Source organism: Oncorhynchus keta, unplaced genomic scaffold (assembly GCF_023373465.1).
Source record: "Oncorhynchus keta strain PuntledgeMale-10-30-2019 unplaced genomic scaffold, Oket_V2 Un_contig_21486_pilon_pilon, whole genome shotgun sequence".
NCBI lineage: Eukaryota > Metazoa > Chordata > Actinopteri > Salmoniformes > Salmonidae > Oncorhynchus > Oncorhynchus keta.
The window spans coordinates 1-16565 of record NW_026282473.1 but is presented as its reverse complement, the minus strand read 5'-3'; the positions used below and the strand labels follow the sequence as shown (position 1 = coordinate 16565).

At 46.1% G+C, this 16565-nt stretch overlaps 1 protein-coding gene across 1 annotated transcript in view; it reads right to left on the bottom strand.

Annotated features, from left to right (window-relative positions):
- LOC127921084 (kinesin-like protein KIF23) overlaps positions 1-15391 on the bottom strand; it is a gene marked incomplete at its 5' end in the record, with an annotated part of 36316 nt that extends 20925 nt beyond the window's left edge. Inside the window, 7 exons of the mRNA XM_052504949.1 lie at positions 1445-1566; positions 3143-3255; positions 3615-3662; positions 6797-6967; positions 9388-9500; positions 9683-9819; positions 15286-15391. Of these exons, the coding sequence (XP_052360909.1) occupies positions 1445-1566; positions 3143-3255; positions 3615-3662; positions 6797-6967; positions 9388-9500; positions 9683-9819; positions 15286-15391 (810 nt within the window). The remainder of the gene's footprint in view (positions 1-1444; positions 1567-3142; positions 3256-3614; positions 3663-6796; positions 6968-9387; positions 9501-9682; positions 9820-15285) is intronic.
- Between the last annotated feature and the right edge of the window lie 1174 nt (positions 15392-16565).

Genomic DNA, 16565 nt, shown 5'->3' with positions numbered 1-16565 from the left:
TTCTAGTCATCACAGTAGGAACAACATCCTCTATCCACTTCCTGATGAACCCAGTCACTGTAGGAACAACATCCTCTATCCACTTCCTGATGAACCCAGTAACTGTAGGACCATCATCCTCTATCCACTTCCTGATGAACCCAGTCACTGTAGGAACATCATCCTCTATCCACTTCCTGATGAACCCAGACACTGTAGGAACAACATCCTCTATCCACTTCCTGATGAACCCAGACACTGTAGGAACAACATCCTCTATCCACTTCCTGATGAACCCAGTCACTGTAGGAACAACATCCTCTATCCACTTCCTGATGAACCCAGTCACTGTAGGAACAACATCCTCTATCCACTTCCTGATGAACCCAGTCACTGTAGGAACAACATCCTCTATCCACTTCCTGATGAACCCAGTCACCGTGGGAACAACATCCTCTATACACTTCCTGATGAACCCAGACACTGTAGGAACATCATCCTCTATCCACTTCCTGATGAACCCAGACACTGTAGGAACAACATCCTCTATCCACTTCCTGATGAACCCAGTCACAGTGGGAACAACATCCTCTATCCACTTCCTGATGAACCCAGTCACTGTAGGAACAACATCCTCTATCCACTTCCTGATGAACCCAGACACTGTAGGAACAACATCCTCTATCCACTTCCTGATGAACCCAGACACTGTAGGAACAACATCCTCTATCCACTTCCTGATGAACCCAGTCACTGTAGGAACAACATCCTCTATCCACTTCCTGATGAACCCAGTCACTGTAGGAACAACATCCTCTATCCACTTCCTGATGAACCCAGTCACTGTAGGAACAACATCCTCTATCCACTTCCTGATGAACCCAGACACTGTAAGAACAACATCCTCTATCCACTTCCTGATGAACCCAGACACTGTAGGAACAACATCCTCTATCCACTTCCTGATGAACCCAGACACTGTAGGAACAACATCCTCTATCCACTTCCTGATGAACCCAGTCACTGTAGGAACAACATCCTCTATCCACTTCCTGATGAACCCAGTCACTGTAGGAACAACATCCTCTATCCACTTCCTGATGAACCCAGTCACTGTAGGAACAACATCCTCTATCCACTTCCTGATGAACCCAGTCACTGTAGGAACAACATCCTCTATCCACTTCCTGATGAACCCAGTCACTGTAGGAACAACATCCTCTATCCACTTCCTGATGAACCCAGACACTGTAGGAACAACATCCTCTATCCACTTCCTGATGAACCCAGTCACTGAGTCATTGTATATGTCAATGTTATTTTTCATAGTCAACACAGAACATTTCCCAGGCCACGTGAGCACCATCATCTTGAAACATGGATTCCGATTGGTCAGAGTGGTTAAGGAGCGAGATCCTTGTCGGATTCCATTGAAGAGAATGAGATGAGATAAAAGGGACATTACCTGTAAGATGTTGTCCCCATCTGCATCTAGAGGGGCCTGGGCCAGTTTGATGATGAAGACACTGTGGGAGCGGCTGGACTCTCTGTTGAGCTGAGTGTTGGCTATACGCCTCTTCTTCTGTCCTGTAACAGACACAGTCAGCCTACCATCAATACACCTTTACAACACACTGTGGGAGAGACTGGAATCTCTGAGCTGAGTGTTGGCTATACAACATCACACTGTGGGGGAGACTGGAATCTCTGTCGAGCTGAGTGTTGGCTATACAACATCACACTGTGGGAGAGACTGGACTCTATGGAACTGAGTGTTGGCTATACAACATCACACTGTGGGAGAGACTGGACTCTCTATGGAACTGAGTGTTGGCTATACAACATCACACTGTGGGAGAGACTGGAATCTCTATGGAACTGAGTGTTGGCTATACAACATCACACTGTGGGGAGACTGGACTCTCTATGGAACTGAGTGTTGGCTATACAACATCACACTGTGGGAGAGACTGGAATCTCTATGGAACTGAGTGTTGGCTATACAACATTACACTGTGGGAGAGACTGGACTCTATGGAACTGAGTGTTGGCTATACAACATCACACTGTGGGGAGACTGGACTCTCTATGGAACTGAGTGTTGGCTATACAACATCACACTGTGGGGGAGACTGGACTCTCTGTTGAGCTGAGTGTTGGCTATACAACATCACACTGTGGGGGAGACTGGACTCTCTGTTGAGCTGAGTGTTGGCTATACAACATCACACTGTGGGAGAGACTGGAATCTCTATGGAACTGAGTGTTGGCTATACAACATCACTGTGGGGGAGACTGGACTCTCTATGGAACTGAGTGTTGGCTATACAACATCACACTGTGGGGAGACTGGAATCTCTATGGAACTGAGTGTTGGCTATACAACATCACACTGTGGGGAGACTGGACTCTCTATGGAACTGAGTGTTGGCTATACAACATCACACTGTGGGGAGACTGGAATCTCTATGGAACTGAGTGTTGGCTATACAACATCACACTGTGGGGAGACTGGACTCTATGGAACTGAGTGTTGGCTATACAACATCACACTGTGGGGAGACTGGAATCTCTATGGAACTGAGTGTTGGCTATACAACATCACACTGTGGGGAGACTGGAATCTCTATGGAACTGAGTGTTGGCTATACAACATCTCACTGTGGGGGAGACTGGACTCTATGGAACTGAGTGTTGGCTATACAACATCACACTGTGGGGGAGACTGGAATCTCTATGGAACTGAGTGTTGGCTATACAACATCACACTGTGGGGAGACTGGACTCTATGGAACTGAGTGTTGGCTATACGCCTCTTCTTCCGACGTATAAACAAGGAACAGGAGATCAAGCGCGACCAAATCCCCCAACCAACCTCGATTACCTACTCAAGAACATGATAGGGCCCAGGTCAAACAGAATGGACGGGCTGTGATAGTATGAAAATGGTGCTTGGTCTCTGGGTGGCTAGGACGAGTTAAGCACTAAGAAAACAGTATTGCTGTAAAAAAATAAATAATAAAAAATGTAAAGGGCTTTAATGGCTGCATTTACAGACAGACCAATCACCCCCAATAATTGTGCAAATGGTCTAAAATCGGGCTGCGCCCTTGAATAGAATGTAATTGATTAAGTGTTTAGTGAAGGTTTGAGACGATCTTACCTCTCCAGAACACTTCAAAGGCCTCTTCTGTAGACTTAACCTCTACCTCGGTGCAGCCGGCCACATACATGTTGTGGTTCTGGTCCTCTCTTAGGAGCTTAGACTGGGGCGGTCTACAGAGAGGGACCGAGTGTCAACTGACTGATAGTGCTGAGCTAGCCTGGTCCAAGCTCTGTTTGTGTCGTCTGGCCAACAACAAATGGTCATTCGTAACATTCCAAACAGATCTGGAACCAGACTAATGCTGTGTATTATGATGGCAGCCACAGAAAGCTACAGTCAAGACTAAAGCAACATAGAAAGCCAAGCAACATTCCAAACAAAGCAATAGAGCATTCAACATGATTAAATGAAGCACTTCTGCCACTACAAAGCACAACAGACAATTCCATGAACACTTCCTGGTTGCAACATTCAGGATTAGGGTATATTATACATGTAGCTAAATGAGTATGCTCTATATGTGACATACATGAACTCTTGGTTGGGCTGCCTCTGAGGAGTACCTCCTCCATTCCACCTAACAAAGTAAGGAACAAACATTTATCTGACTGCAATAACTACTCTGATATGAAACTATACCTTCCAGTAGCACCAGGAGATAGCTACTACTCTGATGACACTATACCTTCCAGTAGGACCCGGAGATAGTTACTACTCTGATGACACTATACCTTCCAGTAGCCAGTAGGACCAGGAGATAGCTACTACTCTGATGACACTATACCTTCCAGTAGCCAGTAGGACCCAGAGATAGCTACTACTCTGATATGAAACTATACCTTCCAGTAGCCAGTAGGACCCAGAGATAGCTACTACTCTGATGACACTATACCTTCCAGTAGCTAGTAGGACCCAGAGATAGCTACTACTCTGATGACACTATACCTTCCAGTAGCCAGTAGGACCCAGAGATAGCTACTACTCTGATGACACTATACCTTCCAGTAGCCAGTAGGACCCGGAGATAGCTACTACTCTGATATGACACTATACCTTCCAGTAGCACCAGGAGATAGCTACTACTCTGATGACACTATACCTTCCAGTAGCCAGTAGGACCAGGAGATAGCTACTACTCTGATATGAAACTATACCTTCCAGTAGCCAGTAGGACCAGGAGATAGCTACTACTCTGATGACACTATACCTTCCAGTAGCCAGTAGGACCAGGAGATAGCTACTACTCTGATGACACTAAACCTTCCCTTCCAGTAGCCAGTAGGACCAGGAGATAGCTACTACTCTGATGACACTATACCTTCCCTTCCAGTAGCCAGTAGGACCAGGAGATAGCTACTACTCTGATATGACACTATACCTTCCAGTAGCCAGTAGGACCAGGAGATGGCTACTACTCTGATATGAAACTATACCTTCCAGTAGCCAGTAGGACCAGGAGATAGCTACTACTCTGATTTGAAACATTATAAAGTGCCTTCAGAAAGTCTTCATACCCCTTGACTTATTGCACATTTTGTTGTGCTGTAGCCTGAATTCCAAGTGGATGAAATAATTGTTCTCTCACCCATCTACACACCCCATAATGACATCACAATACCCCATAATGACATCACAATACCCCATAATGACATCACAATACCCCATAATGACAAAGTGAAAACAAGTTTAGAAATGTTTGCATAAAAAAAAAAAAAAAAAAAATGAAATACAGAAATCTAATTTGCATAAGTATTCACACCCGTGTCAATACTTTGTAGAAGCACCTTTGGTGGCGATTACAGTTCCGAGTCGTCTCGGGGCAGGCCTGTATCAGCTCCGAGTCGTCTCGGGCGGGCCTGTATCAGCTCCGAGTCGTCTCGGGCGGGCCTGTATCAGCTCGAGTCGTCTCGGGGCGGGCCTGTATCAGCCCGAGTCGTCTCGGGCGGGCCTGTATCAGCTCCGAGTCGTCTCGGGCGGGCCTGTATCAGCTCCGAGTCGTCTCGGGCGGGCCTGCATCAGCTCCGAGTCGTCTCGGGGCGGGCCTGTATCAGCTCCGAGTCGTCTCGGGCGGGCCTGTATCAGCTCCGAGTCGTCTCGGAGCGGGCCTGTATCAGCTCCGAGTCGTCTTGGGGCAGTGAGATTTAAGTCTGTTCTTTGGCTGGGCCACTCAGGGACTTTCCAAATTCAATTGATTGGACATGATTTGGAAAGGCACTGACTAATTAATCAGGCCTTTATGGTAGTGGCCAGACTGAAGCCACTCCTCAGTAGTAAAAGGTCAATTACACTTGGACTTTGCCAAAATGCACCTAAAGGACTCTCAGACCATGAGAAACAAGATTCTCTGGTCTGATTATTGAACTCTTCGACATGAATGTCATGTCTGGAGGAAACCAGGCACCACTCATCACCTGGCCAATACCATCCCTACGGTGAAGCATGGTGGTGGCAGCATCATGTCTGAGGAAACCAAGCACCACTCATCACCAGGCCAATACCATCCCTACGGTGAAGCATGGTGGTGGCAGCATCATGTCTGGAGGAAACCAGGCACCACTCATCACCTGGCCAATACCATCCCTACGGTGGAGCATGGTGGTGGCAGCATCATGTCTGGAGGAAACCAGGCACCACTCATCACCTGGCCAATACCATCCCTACAGTGGAGCATGGTGGTGGCAGCATCATGTCTGGAGGAAACCAGGCACCACTCATTACCTGGCCAATACCATCCCTACGGTGAAGCATGGTGGTGGCAGCATCATGTCTGGAGGAAACCAGGCACCACTCATCACCTGGCCAATACCATCCCTACGGTGAAGCATGGTGGTGGCAGCATCATGTCTGGAGGAAACCAGGCACCACTCATCACCTGGCCAATACCATCCCTACGGTGGAGCATGGTGGTGGCAGCAGCATGCTGTGGGAATGTTTTTCAGCGGCAGGGACTGGTAAACTAGTCAGGATCGAGGGAAAGATGAACGGAGCAAAGTACAGAGATTCTTGATGAAAAACCTGCTCCAGAACTCAGGTCCTCAGACTGGGGTGAAGGGTCACCTTTCAACAGGATAACGACCCTAAGCACACAGCCAAGACAACGCAGGTGTGGCGTCGAGACAAGTCTCTAAATGTCCTTGAGTGGCCCAGCCAGAGCCCAGACTTGAACCCGATCTAACTTTGCCGGAGAGAGCCGAAAATAGCGGTGCAGCGACGCTCCCCATCCAACCTGACAGAGCTTGAGAAGCTCTGCGGAGAAGAATAGGAGAAACTCCCCAAATACAGGTGTGCCAAGCTTGCAGCATCATAACCAAGAAGTCTTGAGGCTGTAATCGCTCCCAAAGGTCCTTCAACAAAGTTCTGAGTAAAGAGTCAATACTTGTTTAAATGTGATAACTGTTTTTTTATTTATTAATTAGCAAACATTTCTAAAAACTTGTCTTTGCTTTGTCATTATGGGGTATTGCGTGTACATTTCAGCATAAGGCTGTAACACAATAAAACGTGGAAAAAGGGAAGGGGTCTGAATACCTTCTGAATGCTCTGTATTTGAGGAATTAGCCTCATCTAGGGTTATGCTGAGAAATTAAAATATGCTGGGTTAGGATTTTAATCCATAACTTCACTAGTTATACTTGCCATATCTACAGACTGACCGAAACATGAAAATTAAAAACGATATCCACTTCCATCCATCTGCTGTAACTGTCTTACTTGGGTTTGATGGGGTCATAGGGGGCGTCTTCCAGCAGATCATAGATATAGTTATTGTATATCTCGATGTAGGACACAAACACACTGTAGCTACTGTCCTCGTCCACCCCGTCCGCCCTGCAGGCCTCCTCTGGGTTGATCATGTCTGCAAACTCTGGGTCCAGCCTCTGCCTGGAAACCAGGGGTTGGAAACAAAATTAATTTTGAATCGTTCTGTTCTGAACAAAACCACATCCATTTTTGTTCAACCGTTTCCGACCCACAAAATAAAGTTCTGAACCGGAACAAACACACAAAATACCAGGTTATATTGTGCCTTTGTTCCATTTTAAACCTCTGAAAGAATCAATTATTCACCTTCAGCTCAACATTAAATTACTTCACCAATCAGTGCGGATAGAGCAGCTTGCTATGGCACGTGCCAAGCTATATTTGTTTACATGGGCGACAGACACGTGTAGGGCGTGAGATGCGACTGACATGTTGCGTGTCAGAAGAGATCAAGCGAGGGTAGTGGAGGAGGCTTGAACATCATTATCTGAATTAGGTATAATTCTGTGGACCTAAGAGGCTTCTGTGGAGGAACCTTGAATGTCTGAACTTCCTGGAGTTGACTTAATGATGGACCGGAGCTAGCTAGGTAACAAGCGTGTGTGTGCAGAGCAGAACCAGGATTAAAACACACATCCTAACATTTTTGTAGTTAATAAATCCAAAGTGAAACATGATAAATATAATATCCTTAAATAGCGTTGAAAAAGTTATTCCATTCTTCTCTAATAAATAGTTTCCCCCTAATTTCTGAACCGCGCTTGTAACGTCAGCACAGTGGGCCGTGCTCCCGAGGGAGGGGCCACAGTGGGCCGTGCTCCCGAGGGGAGGGGCCACAGTGGGCCGTGCTCCCGAGGGGAGGGGCCACAGTGGGCCGTGCTCCCGAGGGGAGGGGCCACAGTGGGCCGTGCTCCCGAGGGGAGGGGCCACAGTGGGCCGTGCTCCCGAGGGGGGAGGGGCCACAGTGGGCCGTGCTCCGAGGGGGAGGGGCCACAGTGGGCCGTGCTCCCGAGGGGAGGGGCAGGTAGCCAACACACACCGTGGTAAAGATTTCTAGCTGACAGGCAGAAACTGGAACAAGTTCCTGAGTGACAGGGGAGGGGCTACAGTGGGCTGTGCTGCGGAGGGGAGGGGCAGGCAGACACTGGAACAATTAATTAATTAATTACTTTGATCGCGTTATCAAAGATTCCCTGTAATTAGTATAAAACTGTTTTCAATTTAATGATAGTAAAGACATGACAATGGATTGAACTACCCAGTTTATAATATGCAAATGTAATGCTTAATATTGGGTTCCTGGCGCAGAGGTCTAAGGCAATGCATCTCAGTGCACTAGCAGTCCCTGGTTCGAATCTAGGCTGTATCACATCCGACCATGATAGCGAATCACATGGGCGGCGCACAATTGACCCAGCGTCTTCCGGGTTTGGCCGTCATTGTGAATAAGATCTGTTAACTGACATGCCTAGTTAAATAAACATTTTACAAAATGCTCACACTGTAGAGCCATGCAATTGACCACCCGTGGCTTAGACAGTCGCCAATACCTAAATCTACCCACATTTGGTTCATTTAAAGATTCTGCCAGGGACCTCATTTATAAGATCTGTTTTCTTTAATGATTAAAGACATGCCTACCCAGTTTATAATATGCAAATGTAAATATTGGGTTCCCAACAAGGCAATGCATCTTACTGCAGTCCCTGGCGAATTCTGTAAATGATAGCGAATTTCTAGCACAATTGACCCAGCGTCTTCCCGGGTTTGGCTCATTATGAATAAGATCTGTTACTGTAGTTAAATAAACATTTTACAAAATGCTCACACTGTAGAGCCATGCAAATTGACCACCCGCCAACGTGGCTGGCGAAATAGACAGTCTCACCTGCCAATACCTAAATCTACCCACATTTGGCAGGTGGTCATTTAAAGGGGGCTGAGAACTGCCAGGGACCTCACAATACAATATTATCACCATACCGAGGTGCCGACACCATATGTATGGCGATTCTGGTAAAGATTTCTAGCTGACAGGCAGAAACTGGAACAAGTTCCTGAGTGACAGAGGGAGGGGCTACAGTGGGCTGTGCTGCAGTATATGATTGAATTGCGATTGCCATAAAATACATGTGGCCATTTTAGTTTCTCACTGTTTTCTGTAGGTTTTCGTGAACAAAATCACGCGTTTTTAGGAAAAGCTTTTCCATCTGCCAGAAGACTTTTCATTAGCACGATCGCTAACGGCTACACAGTTACAGGAAATACGAATCACTGATGCATTCCATTCATGTCTTATGATAAACTTGGACAAATTCATTCATTTAAAATACATTTAGTTTATTCCCTACTAAGTTCAATACATCTGAATATTGTTTAATTATGTTTTAATGTCTTGATTCCGTGATTCTGTTGTCCACATTGCAACTTTTATAGGGCCCGAAATAAAACATATTCCATTGACATACAGTAATACAATCACACAGGGAAAATATATTTGAGAGATTGAGTTTCAGGCTTCCTGGTTATAAAACACTCACCTGGAGGGTGTTTTAGGGACAACAGATGGCTGGTTTTCCCTCTTCTGGCGCTCCAACAGAGCATCCACCTGATTCTGGACCTCCATACCATTCTTATCATCTGTCTTTAACACCTGCACATCACAGTGGAATTAAATAGTACCAGACTGTCCCATTCAATATGGATCGAAGCTGGGAGATTTCTCTAACCAAGTCTCAACATCATTATAACACACGGTATGGTACGTATTATGGACATTAGACCAGCTTTGAAGAAGAAAACATCAAAACAAAAAAGTTAAGTTATTTCTCTTACGAATCGTTTGGCCTGGTAAGGGCCGACGCTGTTGAAGATCATGTCTAGGGAGCGGGGCAGGAGCCCCCCTTGTCCTGGAGACCCAGTCATAGTGAAGGTCTTTCCACTGCCTGTCACCCCGTAGGTAAACAGCAAACCTGGAGAAGGAAAAGAACGTCCTGATTAATAGACATACAACACCAGATGGGAAGACATTCCAGGGTCGTACATACATTAGTGCACACCGTAGCAAAACATTTTGCAATGGAAAACAAGTTACTCATGGAAGAGTTCAGGCCGTCCTTCCCCGTTTCCTGCAGTTTAGTTCCAAGTGGATAGACAGGTTAGCTGACAACCTAACAAAAACAACGCTCCGCTTTAAAAATGTTGCCATGGTTCTGAAGGCCAGACAGCTAGCTACAATGACAACAAGCTGCTATGTGTTGTTATGGTTCTGATGGCCAGACAGCTAGCTACAATGACAACAAGCTGCTATGTGCTGTTATGGTTCTGAAGGCCAGACAGCTAGCTACAATGACAACAAGCTGCTATGTGCTGTTATGGTTCTGATGGCCAGACAGCTAGCTACAATGACAACAAGCTGCTATGTGTTGTTATGGTTCTGAAGGCCAGACAGCTAGCTACAATGACAACAAGCTGCTATGTGTTGTTATGGTTCTGAAGGCCAGACAGCTAGCTACAATGACAACAAGCTGCTATGTGTTGTTATGGTTCTGAAGGCCAGACAGCTAGCTACAATGACAAGCTGCTATGTGTTGTTATGGTTCTGATGGCCAGACAGCTAGCTACAATGACAACAAGCTGCTATGTGTTGTTATGGTTCTGAAGGCCAGACAGCTAGCTACAATGACAAGCTGCTATGTGTTGTTATGGTTCTGATGGCCAGACAGCTAGCTACAATGACAACGAGCTGCTATGTGTTGTTATGGTTCTGAAGGCCAGACAGCTAGCTACAATGACAAGCTGCTATGTGTTGTTATGGTTCTGAAGGCCAGACAGCTAGCTACAATGACAAGCTGCTATGTGTTGTTATGGTTCTGAAGGCCAGACAGCTAGCTACAATGACAACAAGCTGCTATGTGTTGTTATGGTTCTGAAGGCCAGACAGCTAGCTACAATGACAAGCTGCTATGTGTTGTTATGGTTCTGAAGGCCAGACAGCTAGCTACAATGACAACAAGCTGCTATGTGTTGTTATGGTTCTGAAGGCCAGACAGCTAGCTACAATGACAACAAGCTGCTATGTGTTGTTATGGTTCTGGATGGCCAGACAGCTAGCTACAATGACAACAAGCTGCTATGTGTTGTTATGGTTCTGAAGGCCAGACAGCTAGCTACAATGACAACAAGCTGCTATGTGTTGTTATGGTTCTGAAGGCCAGACAGCTAGCTACAATGACAACAAGCTGCTATGTGTTGTTATGGTTCTGGATGGCCAGACAGCTAGCTACAATGACAACAAGCTGCTATGTGTTGTTATGGTTCTGAAGGCCAGACAGCTAGCTACAATGACAACAAGCTGCTATGTGTTGTTATGGTTCTGAAGGCCAGACAGCTAGCTACAATGACAACAAGCTGCTATGTGTTGTTATGGTTCTGAAGGCCAGACAGCTAGCTACAATGACAAGCTGCTATGTGTTGTTATGGTTCTGAAGGCCAGACAGCTAGCTACAATGACAAGCTGCTATGTGCTGTTATGGTTCTGATGGCCAGACAGCTAGCTACAATGACAACAAGCTGCTATGTGTTGTTATGGTTCTGAAGGCCAGACAGCTAGCTACAATGACAACAAGCTGCTATGTGTTGTTATGGTTCTGAAGGCCAGACAGCTAGCTACAATGACAACAAGCTGCTATGTGTTGTTATGGTTCTGATGGCCAGACAGCTAGCTACAATGACAACAAGCTGCTATGTGTTGTTATGGTTCTGATGGCCAGACAGCTAGCTACAATGACAACAAGCTGCTATGTGTTGTTATGGTTCTGAAGGCCAGACAGCTAGCTACAATGACAACAAGCTGCTATGTGTTATGGTTCTGATGGTCAGACAGCTAGCTACAATGACAACAAGCTGCTATGTGTTGTTATGGTTCTGAAGGCCAGACAGCTAGCTACAATGACAACAAGCTGCTATGTGTTGTTATGGTTCTGATGGCCAGACAGCTAGCTACAATGACAACAAGCTGCTATGTGTTGTTATGGTTCTGAAGGCCAGACAGCTAGCTACAATGACAACAAGCTGCTATGTGTTGTTATGGTTCTGATGGCCAGACAGCTAGCTACAATGACAACAAGCTGCTATGTGCTGTTATGGTTCTGAAGGTCAGACAGCTAGCTACAATGACAACAAGCTGCTATGTGTTGTTATGGTTCTGGATGGCCAGACAGCTAGCTACAATGACAACAAGCTGCTATGTGTTGTTATGGTTCTGAAGGCCAGACAGCTAGCTACAATGACAACAAACTGCTATGTGTTGTTATGGTTCTGGATGGCCAGACAGCTAGCTACAATGACAACAAGCTGCTATGTGTTGTTATGGTTCTGAAGGCCAGACAGCTAGCTACAATGACAACAAACTGCTATGTGTTGTTATGGTTCTGGATGGCCAGACAGCTAGCTACAATGACAACAAGCTGCTATGTGCTGTTATGGTTCTGAAGGCCAGACAGCTAGCTACAATGACAACAAGCTGCTATGTGTTGTTATGGTTCTGAAGGCCAGACAGCTAGCTACAATGACAACAAGCTGCTATGTGTTGTTATGGTTCTGGATGGCCAGACAGCTAGCTACAATGACAACAAACTGCTATGTGTTGTTATGGTTCTGGATGGCCAGACAGCTAGCTACAATGACAACAAGCTGCTATGTGCTGTTATGGTTCTGGATGGCCAGACAGCTAGCTACAATGACAACAAGCTGCCATGTGCTGTTATGGTTCTGAAGGCCAGACAGCTAGCTACAATGACAACCTGCTATGTGTTGTTATGGTTCTGAAGGCCAGACAGCTAGCTACAATGACGAGAAGCTGCTATGTGTTGTTATGGTTCTGAAGGCCAGACAGCTAGCTACAATGACAACAAGCTGCTATGTGTTGTTATGGTTCTGGATGGCCAGACAGCTAGCTACAATGACAACAAGCTGCTATGTGTTGTTATGGTTCTGAAGGCCAGACAGCTAGCTACAATGACAACAAGCTGCTATGTGTTGTTATGGTTCTGAAGGCCAGACAGCTAGCTACAATGACAACAAGCTGCTATGTGTTGTTATGGTTCTGAAGGCCAGACAGCTAGCTACAATGACAACAAGCTGCTATGTGTTGTTATGGTTCTGAAGGCCAGACAGCTAGCTACAATGACAACAAGCTGCTATGTGCTGTTATGGTTCTGGATGGCCAGACAGCTAGCTACAATGACAACAAGCTGCTATGTGTTGTTATGGTTCTGGATGGTCAGACAGCTAGCTACAAAGACAACAAGCTGCTATGTGTTGTTATGGTTCTGAAGGTCAGACAGCTAGCTACAATGACAACAAGCTGCTATGTGTTGTTATGGTTCTGGATGGCCAGACAGCTAGCTACAATGACAACAAGCTGCTATGTGTTGTTATGGTTCTGATGGCCAGACAGCTAGCTACAATGACAACAAGCTGCTATGTGCTGTTATGGTTCTGAAGGCCAGACAGCTAGCTACAATGACAACAAGCTGCTATGTGTTGTTATGGTTCTGAAGGCCAGACAGCTAGCTACAATGACAACAAGCTGCTATGTGTTGTTATGGTTCTGGATGGCCAGACAGCTAGCTACAATGACAACAAGCTGCTATGTGTTGTTATGGTTCTGGATGGCCAGACAGCTAGCTACAATGACAACAAGCTGCTATGTGTTGTTATGGTTCTGGATGGCCAGACAGCTAGCTACAATGACAACAAGCTGCTATGTGTTGTTATGGTTCTGGATGGCCAGACAGCTAGCTACAATGACAACAAGCTGCTATGTGTTGTTATGGTTCTGGATGGTCAGACAGCTAGCTACAATGACAAGCTGCTATGTGTTGTTATGGTTCTGAAGTCCAGACAGCTAGCTACAATGACAACAAGCTGCTATGTGTTGTTATGGTTCTGGATGGCCAGACAGCTAGCTACAATGACAACAAGCTGCTATGTGTTGTTATGGTTCTGAAGGCCAGACAGCTAGCTACAATGACAACAAGCTGCTATGTGTTGTTATGGTTCTGGATGGTCAGACAGCTAGCTACAATGACAACAAGCTGCTATGTGTTGTTATGGTTCTGAAGGCCAGACAGCTAGCTACAATGACAACAAGCTGCTATGTGCTGTTATGGTTCTGGATGGTCAGACAGCAAGCTACAATGACAACAAGCTGCTATGTGTTGTTATGGTTCTGGATGGCCAGACAGCTAGCTACAATGACAAGCTGCTATGTGTTGTTATGGTTCTGAAGGCCAGACAGCTAGCTACAATGACAACAAGCTGCTATGTGTTGTTATGGTTCTGGATGGCCAGACAGCTAGCTACAATGACAACAAGCTGCTATGTGCTGTTATGGTTCTGGATGGCCAGACAGCTAGCTACAATGACAAGCTGCTATGTGTTGTTATGGTTCTGGATGGCCAGACAGCTAGCTACAATGACGAGAAGCTGCCATGTGCTGTTATGGTTCTGAAGGCCAGACAGCGAGCTACAATGACAACAAGCTGCTATGTGTTGTTATGGTTCTGGATGGCCAGACAGCTAGCTACAATGACAACAAGCTGCTATGTGTTATGGTTCTGATGGTCAGACAGCTAGCTACAATGACAACAAGCTGCTATGTGTTGTTATGGTTCTGGATGGCCAGACAGCTAGCTACAATGACAACAAGCTGCTATGTGTTGTTATGGTTCTGGATGGCCAGACAGCTAGCTACAATGACAACAAGCTGCTATGTGTTGTTATGGTTCTGATGGCCAGACAGCGAGCTACAATGACAACAAGCTGCTATGTGTTGTTATGGTTCTGGATGGCCAGACAGCTAGCTACAATGACGAGAAGCTGCCATGTGCTGTTATGGTTCTGATGGCCAGACAGCGAGCTACAATGACAACAAGCTGCCATGTGGAGAATCCTAGGCGGCTCGTTTCATCTCGTTGTAGATACCATGACTTGTTTTGAGGTGTTGACTGCTGTCATGTCTATGCTAATATGGTTCAAATGAGCTCTCTAGGTAACCAACAACTATAACAATGTATAGAGACAAGTGTGCATTGCGCAAATGGATCTTGTTTTCAATAAACATTGGAGACAAATTATAGATACACGTTGTCAACAATCTCAGCCAACCCAGTCAGTTTTTTTCAATACCATAGTTGAGGTTGTTGCTAAGCAACCCATCTAGAATGCAGTTCACCCCCATTAACATACCAATACAGGGGTATCACGAGGTTTTATTGACCAGGACCTTGTAATAACATCCCACTGTATAAAACTGCAGGGGCCTGTGCATCTTCCTGTCAAACAGCAGCTGAAGAGTGTCGAGCCTCTGATCACAGATGACCAGCTGTTGGGCAACAGAACATAAGATGAAAGGGAACCGGTTTTCCCCTTACCATTTTTACTGTGAATGAGGTCATCCACGAGGGGCTTGGCAACATCCTGAAACAACTCCATCTGGGACGTCTTAATGCAGAACACCTTCTTGAAGGAGTACTGCGTCTGTCAAAGCAAAGCGTCTGTTAGCCCAAATCTCTCTCTGGCCTTCTGTCTGATCCCAGGACACATCCTGGTTTAGCTTTAATGACAGACATGAAACATAGGTTAACAGTGGTTGCAGAAAGTATTCATACCCCTTGACTTACCACCATCACCATTACTTTATTCTTCCAGTGGGTCCAGTGGGCATCATTTGAAAGCATATTTTGCCAATATGACTAGCTCAATTATTATTATTTTTTAAATTTTTACCTTTATTTAACCAGGCAAGTCAGTTAAGAACATATTCTTATTTTCAATGACGGCCTAGGAACAGTGGGTTAACTGCCTTGTTCAGGGGCAGAACGACAGATTTGTACCTTGTCAGCTCGGGGGTTTGAACTCGCAACCTTCCGGTTACTAGTCCAACGCTCTAACCACTAGGCTACCCTGCCGCCTCTACACTCTAACCACTAGGCTACCCTGCCGCCTCTACACTCTAACCACTAGGCTACCCTGCCGCCTCTACACTCTAACCACTAGGCTACCCTGCCGCCTCTACACTCTAACCACTAGGCTACCCTGCCGCCTCTACACTCTAACCACTAGGCTACCCTGCCGCCTCTACACTCTAACCACTAGGCTACCCTGCCGCCTCTACACTCTAACCACTAGGCTACCCTGCCGCCTCTACACTCTAACCACTAGGCTACCCTGCCGCCTCTACACTCTAACCACTAGGCTACCCTGCCGCCTCTACACTCTAACCACTAGGCTACCCTGCCGCCTCTACACTCTAACCACTAGGCTACCCTGCCGCCTCTACACTCTAACCACTAGGCTACCCTGCCGCCTCTACACTCTAACCACTAGGCTACCCTGCCGCCTCTACACTCTAACCACTAGGCTACCCTGCCGCCTCTACACTCTAACCACTAGGCTACCCTGCCGCCTCTACACTAACCACTAGGCTAGGCTACGCTGCCGCTCAATGATGAAATATGATCTTAGTGTTGTGTGGAAAAGGATAGTTGTGGTGTGCATAGAATGGAGTCCGTCAGTGTGTTGGCCGCGGCGGCTGTTTGACATCAAAGTATTACATTCCTCAACATCTGATCTTTCAAAATAAATCAAGTCGTATCCAGCATTTCCCTCAGACAACTATTTTTTTGCAAAAGTTGCCAAATTAGTAGGAGGG